Source organism: Polypterus senegalus, chromosome 9, assembly GCF_016835505.1.
Source record: "Polypterus senegalus isolate Bchr_013 chromosome 9, ASM1683550v1, whole genome shotgun sequence".
Classification (NCBI taxonomy): domain Eukaryota; kingdom Metazoa; phylum Chordata; class Cladistia; order Polypteriformes; family Polypteridae; genus Polypterus; species Polypterus senegalus.
In genome coordinates this window covers 105,948,954-105,958,764 of record NC_053162.1, presented here as the reverse complement: position 1 = coordinate 105,958,764, position 9,811 = coordinate 105,948,954, and the positions used below count along the sequence as shown (strand labels likewise).

Sequence of the window (9,811 nt, the reverse complement as noted above, 5' to 3'; positions counted from 1 at the left end):
TTTTTTTTTTTTTTGTTAAGTGAAATATCATCACCCAATGGTAGAAACAGAAACTGCAACAAAAAATAAATAAAATAAATTGTGAGGCTCCTTCTATATTTTGGTCTTTTGGGCATGGCACTGTTTAGTTGTTTTTTTTTTTTTTTAATATCATACCACTGTATGATGAAACAAAGAATTAGGCTGATATATTCAACAAAAATAAAAATCAATGATTTTTCAAAATATCCTGAAACATCATTCTGTGTTCAGAATAACAGACTGCAAAATATTCATGATTTAAAATGTCTTGGTAATATTATAATGCAGAAAAAGTGTACATGATTTATTTTCCGAAAATGAAAAACAAAAAGTTTATAACTAGAAACATAAAATCATATTCTGGTATTGGAAAGCATTTTAAATGAATGCATCATATTTCTTTCAAATGACATGCAAATCCAAGGAGTCAGAAATATAAATTCATGCTTGTAAGCTAAAACTTTTTAGAATAATTCATAAATTCTCATAACAGATGCAACCACTATACATGACAAAAACATTCTGCAAAAGACATGTTTTCAGGCCTAATATAAATTTTGTTACTGCATGTGACTGTAAATACAAAAGTCAACACAGAACGCACTAGTACACAATGTGACCGCAAAGTCATTTAAATAACTTTAAAGAATTCTGCATTACAAAAGAACACTTTAGAAGAAAATGCCAATCCATTTTTACTTTCTCAATGGGGATTATTCATAAGTGCATTTAATATTGACTTCTTTTGGGTCTTGAATGAAATCCCATGAAGTCAATTAAAATTGCCATGCTGCTGAGAAAGTGCAGCTTCTGTAGGGCCTTTTCTTGTTCAGAATATTTCAAGCAGTGTTTGAAAATGACAGACCCTTAGTAAATCCTAGGGAGAAGTGGGAGTAAGCTTCTGCCCATTAAAATTGCTTTTTAATTGCTATTTCCTTAGCTACATTACTGGCTGGATTAAGAATATAAAGGCTAATTGGATCTGAAATGTTATAATCTGTATTTATATTTTAAGGTCCTAATTAGTTTTCTTCCACTGAATATATTGTTATTTTTAATCAAGTTTCCTGTAAATCTTCATTGTCAGCACAATGATGCATATGCTGTACGATTTTCCTCCCTTCATTGCCTTAATACAGTGGTTCCCAAAGTGTGGGTCACAAACCCACTGGGTGGATGCAATAAAGAGCTGGGGGGGTTTGCAACAAGATTTATAAAATAAAATAACAAACACCTCATTAACAAATATTTATTTTGTATGTAGGAACATAAACAAACAACTTTAAACATAAAAAACAAATTTAAGTAAAAAATAAGGCTGTTTTTCAGAACCTAGCTTCTCAAATATGGGCTCTGTATTGATGCACACACAATGATATCATTTTCAAGTTTGTGGTGATGTCTTTGTTTTGTTTTGATTGCAGTCATAGACAAGAAACATAATTTGCATAAATACGATGTTGCAAATGGTACCAAAAATATAAGAACTTCGTTTGCAAACTCAGGATATTCTTGTATTTTTTTTGGTCCAAAATGTGTCTACGCTCTGAGAAAAAAAAAAAGTCTAGTTTCAACATCCCATTAGTAGATATTTCAGTAAGTTTTTCTTTCATATTTGTCAGAATTTCAGCCAGTTGAACGGAACTCAAACGGATTCATTATCCATCTGTGATTGTCGTAACTGTTTTGAGTTTCTTCCAGAAAATACTCAAAAAAGCTGTTGTTTTAAAATGTGCAAACTAAATTGCATGTCTGAAAAGATGAGCTCAGATTTTACCATATTAAACATTGTCATGTACTGAAATTCAATGTTATGCACATGTGCTGGTGTTGTATCTGCACATTTGGGAGAACCGGAAAAATAAAAGAAGTATTGTGTTCAAGTTCAAACCAGTGTCCTGTCTATTGATTCAATTGGACAGTTAAGCTAGGGCAAGGTGAAGGATTGAACATTGGCAACTAGAATTTTACTAAATGGTTGTGTTTTGCACTGAAAGCGAGTTTAATTAATGTTTCAGATGGAAATATCTGCACAAAAAATTCAATTGCTATGTTGACCCTGCCACTCTGGGATCATGCTGTACAAGATGATTGAAAGCATTTCAGTTGCTCGCAGGTAGCAAAGAACTAATTTTAAAAGATAATGTATCGCAAATGACAAAACATCAATATGCAGGATGTTTTTTCTACTTTGGAAGATACAGGTGGGCCAGCAGATTACAACAGTGTAGTAGCTGAGTTAAACATTTACTTCATGCCCCAGGTGAACACGACTTTTGCCAGGCAAGCTTTCTACCAGCTGACACAAAAGCAAGGTGAGACTATTCAACGGTTTGTTACATGGCTCAGGCAAGCAAGCTAAAGACTGTGGTTTTGACAATCAAATCATAGATGCGGTATTCACCAAGTGCACTTTAGAATATGTATGGAGGAAGTTGCTAGAAGACTGCTAATAGCTTAGGCTAACACGGTCACATGGGATAGCAGCACAGTGTGAGCTCAAAATTTACTATATTAAAAATTGCTACATTTTCCAAGAGTTCTTGAATGCACTGGAATAAATCAAATATCTTTTTTTTATTGAAGTTGACCAGAATTCAAGTTTCTTTATAAATCTGTTGATTTTATCCCTGGCTATTGTTATGCTAAGTTCAAAAATATCAGCAAGGAAAGCGAGCCTGAGAAGCCAAACAGAATTGAAAAATAGGTTTGCATATTCCAATTTCTTGTCTAGCAGGTACATCAAAAGTTCTGCTCTTAACTGGAAAACCCCTTTCAAGACATTACCCCTCAAAAGCAAACTTACTTTCATGCAATAAAGAAGATTTTAATGAACCCATGTCTTCACACATTTTTTGAAAAATACGAGTCTACAATGCATTTCTTTTGATGAAAGCTACCACTTTAATGACATATTTTGAAACACAATCCATTTCAGAAGGTAAAGATTTTGACGACTTGGGCACAGTTGGAAATACCTATGGATTTGTCCATCTATAATGAGAAGTAGCTGCACTTATTAGTATTTTAATGAACTTGTGTTTAAATATCTTCTGCCACATTGCTTATTTTTCTTTGGATCTTATTTGTCAGTCTCTTTTTCACCAACAATTATCGGCACCATATGAACAGCTGTCAGTAAAATCAGATTTTTGGCAAATGTATAATATGTGGCTTACTGGCTTTGGCAGTACGAAATGCAACTCGATAACTTGCTAGTAATATCAAAGTAAAAATGGCTTGCTCTTTGTAAGGTAGTTTAGTTTTCTTTCAAAATATTCCATAGGCTTGTCTTTTTTGTTTGGATGTTTGGTGTTTAAATGTGGAAGCAGCTTTGATGGCTTTATACTTTCTTTTGGCAACACTTCAACAAACTACACATTGGGGTTTATTGAAAATAACAGTAAAACAATATTTGAGATATTACTTGCTGTACAGTCTGTTTTTCCTTTTTATTCTTTTCACTGCCAGATGTAGAAGGTGCTAATGATCTTTTTAAAAATGTATCCATCGTTAACTTTAATTGGTAGCTCATACTTATCGTTGAATATTTGATATTGTAGTTGTCAATCCACAGCATAGCACACAGCTTGAAAATTATGCCTCATTGTGATTCACCGCTTATATAAATAAAGCCACTGAGCAACAAGCTGTTAAAAATAAATAGCACATGCATTCTCAATCATGATAGAAAGTCCAGGAAATGTGAAGAATAAAGACAAAACAAATTGCACTACTGGGTTACCCCAGTATTTCTATTATTTGATAAATATTTGACCATCACTCATCTGCTCTTTGTTTATGAATAGGTTGAGAAGGGTAGTGGGGGAGTTACAAACAAAATTCTTACCCAAAACTGAGTCCTACCTTTAAAATGTTTCGGAATCACTGCCTTAATACAGCTCTGAAATGAATTTTCAATTAACATAATAGCAATGGAGAATGGTGTTTCTTTAAGTGAGACTTAAGTGAAATTGAGACTGAGATTGTTACCCTGGCACTGCTGTGTCAGCAGGTGGTCTGTGTCATTGTTGGTGATCAGGGGCCTCATGTATAAACGGTGCGTACGCACAGAAATGTTGCGTAAGAACTTTTCCACGTTCAAATCGCGATGTATAAAACCTACACTTGGCATAAAGCCACGCACTTTTCCACGGTATCTCATGCCTTGTCGTACGCAAGTTCTCCAGTCGGTTTTGCAGACTGGCGGCACCCAGCGTCAAAGCAATGCTACTGTTCCTGCGTGGTTACTCATTATTTTCTTGACGCGGCTTTATAAATACACTGAAACTAACCGCATATTGTTTATTAGTGTAATGCATCTGATTGTAATTAACTTTTAACAATATAATGATCCAGGGAATAGCCATAGTATTCCAAATACCATAACTGCTTTAGCGTTGTTGCTGTCACTTCTCCTTCTTCTTCTTCTTCTTTCAGCTCCTCCAGTTAGGAGTTGCCACAGCGGATCATCTTTTTCCATATTACTTTCACTGCACGACTCGGAGTATTTATATCACTGTATCTGAGTGTGAATCACAGCAGCAGCTGATTGGAAAGAGAATTATCGGTATACAGCTTCAAGGACACGCTGTCTCAGCCACTGCAAAATGTTTTAAAGCCTTTCCTGTACAGACCTCGCGGTTCAGAAACAGTTTCATCCCAAGAACTTTAAATGCACTCAATCAATTGCACCTTGTAGAACTGTTTGTACTTATAAGTACAATCACCCCACTGTAAACTTGCACTACAGTTATAATATCGCACAACCTGAGCCACTTTATAAAGCGCGTATTTACATATGATGACGATATCATTTTTAAGGTGAAATGCAGCAAAATACTGTATGTTTATTAAATTATACAGATAAAACTTTAACTTCATTTAAATAATCTATATTCTTCACTGGGAGTGTTGTTAAGGATAGAATAATTAAACATGTACTACGAAGATATTTCAATGTTCCTTAAAAGTTTTGAAGAATTGGCGCTAACCTTACAGATGGCTTAACTTCTATTACAGAGCTGATTGTGTGGCGATCGGTTACTTGGGTAAAGAAAAGCACTGACTGCAGTGACGGCTACGCCAATATATATTGAATATAAAACAGAAAGAGAAAATAACAACACAGCTAAAAACGCAGCGACAAATTTTGACTAAAGTTAAATGCTTGTGTCATGAGCACGAGGCGGCTATGCCGTGTCTGCAACGGACGTGGCCATCCACCGTGATAAGCTACTTTACTGACATTGGCGGGCGAAGGAGCCACCGATTCTTCTTCTGCCCAGTGCCACCACAAGCCTAGAGCCGCCACTGAGTACTGCTGCAATAAATAATTTCATCGAAGTGAAAAACATGTTTAATAACGTGCTTTAACTCCTATCATCATGAAAATGATATCACGTATACATCTCAGTATTTTAGTTATTCAGAGAGCTGTAATATCACGAATGTAATGGATTCTGTGTCCAGTTGGAGGAAGAGAGCCGGTTTAAGAAGCACGTAGTGATTCACACACATAGGCACATAGAAGATCAAAGCATTTAACGTGCTACTTTAATTACGATGTGATTTGAGAAACTGGTTAATTAAACGATTTTAAGATGAAGTTTATGATGTTCTACTTTAATGACAAAATAAACTACGTGATTAAAGTGGAAATGTCGAGATTGAAGTTGACATTTCGTGCTTTTTCCCCACTGTGTGCCTTTTTTTCTCTGTACCTAATAAGCTTTCATATGACACTCAGACAGTGGGCTACAACTCGGCTTTTCACGGCGACTTTGATATGTGACTTCTTTTTTATTTCCGGCACTGTGCGATTTTGTGAACGTGAGCTTTCAAGTTTCTCCAACACGCTATGTCACTCGATCAACTTCCTTTTGTTGATTATACCACGGTTTATTTGAACAAATAGTATGTTTTTCCTTTGCCTTCACTTGGTATTCGCTGAAATTCTTATATTTCCCCCCGTGCTTTTCCCATTGTCTTTTCACAGAAGGCTGAGTTTAAGGGCGATTTATATTCATTTGCATATTCAAAGAGGCGTAATTCTGGGAGGAGTTGGGGCATTACATAATGCGCGTGCACGAGCGTTAGTTTTCACGCTGATCGGGATTTATGTAGCGGAAGAACGTGGAAGTTGGAGTACGCACAGATTCCTGCACCTGGATTTTTCTGTGTGTAAGCACATTTCGGCTTTTGTGCTTACGCCATGTTATAGTGCGAGTTCTACGCACGCCGTTATACATGAGGCCCCAGGACTGTGATTGTGGTGTCATTACAAATTTAATGATGCAGTTGGAGCTATGTCTGGCCACACAGTCAGAATTAAATATGGAGTACAGAAAGGACTCAGTACACTATCCTGTGGGGTGCTTGTTCGATGATCAGCATGGAAGATGTAATGCTGCAAAACCACATATTCTGAGGTCTATCAGTGAGGAAGTCAAAAATACAGTTGTGGAGATGTTTTTGTCAGTTGCTAATCTTTACTATTTATAATAAACCTTTTTCATTCTCAAAATGAAAACAGAAAAGGTGTACCCATATAGCACTGATTGCACAATTCTGACACTAATTATTTTAGGATTCCATTAGCAACTTCCACATATTTGTGCTTTGTCTTAATAAATTAACCTTCAGGTTTCTAGTGTAATTTTTAAACTATAGGCTAAATAAGACAGTCATTAGACTATTGTACAGAAGCAAGTGATTTCTGATGATTATTCAAAATTTGTTGTGAAACTTATGGATGTTCTTTAAAGCACGTTTTCTGAGTACTCAAGCTTACTCCCATATTCTGAATCTGGCCCAGTATATGTGCAGGTGCATATGCATACAGTTATGCCCTATAATGGAACTTTATGTCCAATACAGTTGTCTCTTAGTGATATTAAGTTATAAAATAGCTGCAGGGAATGAAACTGAAATATGCAATCCGTTTTTGATAAATATAATACAATAATCTTTCCATTGACAGATGTATGGTTGTTTTCTTTTACATAAGTAAATGTGTATCACACAGACTATACAGTATATACATTTTAAAAAGTAGACTATTAAAGTATAGACAAAGAAGTACTACTATAGGTATTCAAACAGAAACATGCCAATGAAAAATATAACATATTGTTTGTGTATTAAGATTAAAATTTCAGATATCTAATTGAAGTTATGTATACACAGTAGTGCAATGAAACTAAAGCTTACATGTCTCCCTAAGACTAGTAACAGTAGTAAAATTCCAAAAATAAGGATAGTGTATCTATACTGTCTATTCAAAATTTACTTGACAGGCATGCTTTGTTTTTTATATCTGTGGCAACATTATTAAATTAATTTTATTGTTTCTGTTTGCCACAGCTAAAAGGAAACATTCATCTTGATGTTCAGCTACCTCAGATTCCTGTGTATCACTTCTGCTTCCCATTTTAATGATGTTTGTGCTTGCCAGTTGTCTTATCCTTTGGAACATAGATTGTACTTCAATTAGTCCATACCAGAGCAGGTCTTCATTACATCTTTTTTCTCTTGCAGGAACAATGTACTCACCATAATCCACGTGTGCAAGAAGAAGAGAGCCAAAGTGTCTCAACAGCTGTTCAGGACAAGGAGATCACTTCAAGTCTTGTATCGCCAATGCAGCTTCCAGTTTTTGAAAACCAAATAAGTCAAAAAAATTCTAACTATAAGGAGCTTCAAGGCAGCAGTCCTGATGTAAACCTAGGCAGAATCACAAAGAGGCGCCGAAAGCTTTTACTGAAGAGTAGCCCTTTGCCTCTACCCATTACTAACACCACATTGGGGATGCCTTCTGTCTTGCAAAAAAATAAAAATTTGAGTCGACTGTATAAAATACAGGAAGAAAGGAAACAACTTATGAGAGAGGTCTGTGCAAAATACAAAAGCAACAGCAAAAGAACCATCACACCTTATCATGTCGCCCGGATATTTGTGGAAGATACACATAAACTTTTATATTGTGAAGTGCCCAAGGCAGGGTGCTCAAACTGGAAGCGAGTTTTGATGGTTCTTAATGGACTTGCTTCATCGACAAAGGATATTCAGCACAACACAGTGCATTATGGAAACCACCTAAAAAGGTTAGACAGTTTTGATAGGAAGGGGATTAGTCACAGACTTGACACATACACAAAAGTTCTTTTTGTTAGAGAACCTTTTGAAAGGCTGGTATCTGCTTTCCGGGACAAATTTGAACACCCTAACAGCTATTATCACCCTATTTTTGGAAAGCCAATCATTTCAAAATATCGTGCTAATGCTTCCCGGGCAGCACTCAGGACAGGTGCGGGTGTGACCTTCAAAGAGTTCATTCAGTATCTCCTTGATGTTCACAAGCCAGTGGGAATGGATATTCACTGGGATCATGTCAACCGACTCTGTAGTCCTTGCCTTATCAATTATGACTTTATAGGTAAGTTTGAAACCATGGAGGAGGACGCCAACTTTGTGCTCCACATGATTGGTGCCCCAAAGAACTTGACTTTTCCTAGCTTCAAAGACAGGCACTCCAGTGAGGAGAGGACCACGATAAAAATTACCCAGCAATACTTTGCACAGCTAGCACCAGTGGAAAGACAAAGTGCCTATGATTTCTATTACATGGACTACCTAATATTTAATTACTCCAAGCCTTTTAATGATTTGTATTAATTTTTTTTTGTAACAAAGCTGAACATGCTGCATTTTTTTCCGCTGTTAATGGAAACTGATAAATCCAACAAATCAGAGGTGACTTGCCTCTGCGAACTTGGCCCAATAGAAAAGAGATGGGCAAGCTGCATTTAGGCAGGTATTAATATAAATTAAATCATTCAGATTCCTTTAATATGATCTTCACTTCCACTTTATGATTGCAGTGTCCTGCTCCACAATGCTGGTTTTGCTAGACAATCACTTTCTTGTCAGTAAAATTAAAAACATACTAAAAAACATAAGCAAACCAGTCAACCTCATGAGTGCACTGGTGCCTGGAGAGAATAAAAAAGAAATACATTCAAATGAATCAGGAGTGCCTTTCATACCTCTGGCACCCTCTCCAAAAACAAATCAGCTGCAAAATGTATATAAAGTTATGCAATACTATATGTTTTCAATATGGGGTAATTATCATACCCTAGAAATATAACCAAAATGGCTGATGATCATGGAATGTGGAACCGAGCGTTCATTTTTGCTTTTTGCTAGATTTATAATATTCTTTTACTGCAATTTTTAAGGTGATTTTAAAGTATTGTAAATATAAGTTAAAATCTTTAAATGAAACGAGTAGAAAAAAGTGAAACATTCCTAAAATATCAAATTATACATTCTAAAATATTCAATCTACCATTTTGGTGTATGGCTGAGGTATAAAAACGTATATCATCTACTTTTTATACTCAGATGTAAAGAAGTTAAGACTAATTGGACATTTAAAGTGGCATCAAAGACTAAAATTAAGTTGTAAAAAAGGGTCATCCTTCTGCTGTTTTTTTCAAATTTACTAAAGAAAACCCCATACTGTATGGTATAAAAGCAATCCAAGTATTCCATGCTGACAATACTAAGATATGTTGGATTTAAGCGATAAGACCAGGGGACAGACCACAGGCAATGATATGGATCTCACCCTACCTCAATGGTTTGGCCCACAGAGGCAGGTGGCTATTACTGAGCTGTTTTAGGATGGCAAGATCAGAGATATTTTAATTTGATGCATGGCACATTGGTCCTGCACAGTAATGAAGTGTGAAATACAAAGGAGTGCCATAGTGGTTGTCTGCAA

At 35.8% G+C, this 9,811-nt stretch overlaps 1 protein-coding gene across 1 annotated transcript; it reads left to right on the top strand.

The window, feature by feature from the left end:
* Nucleotides 1–7,710: 7,710 nt before the first annotated feature.
* LOC120534884 (carbohydrate sulfotransferase 8-like) lies at nucleotides 7,711–8,697 on the top strand (the record flags this gene model as incomplete). The annotated part of the gene is made up of 1 exon (XM_039762397.1): nucleotides 7,711–8,697. A coding segment is annotated over one exon (987 nt), but the record flags the coding sequence as incomplete, so codon positions are not given.
* Between the last annotated feature and the right edge of the window lie 1,114 nt (nucleotides 8,698–9,811).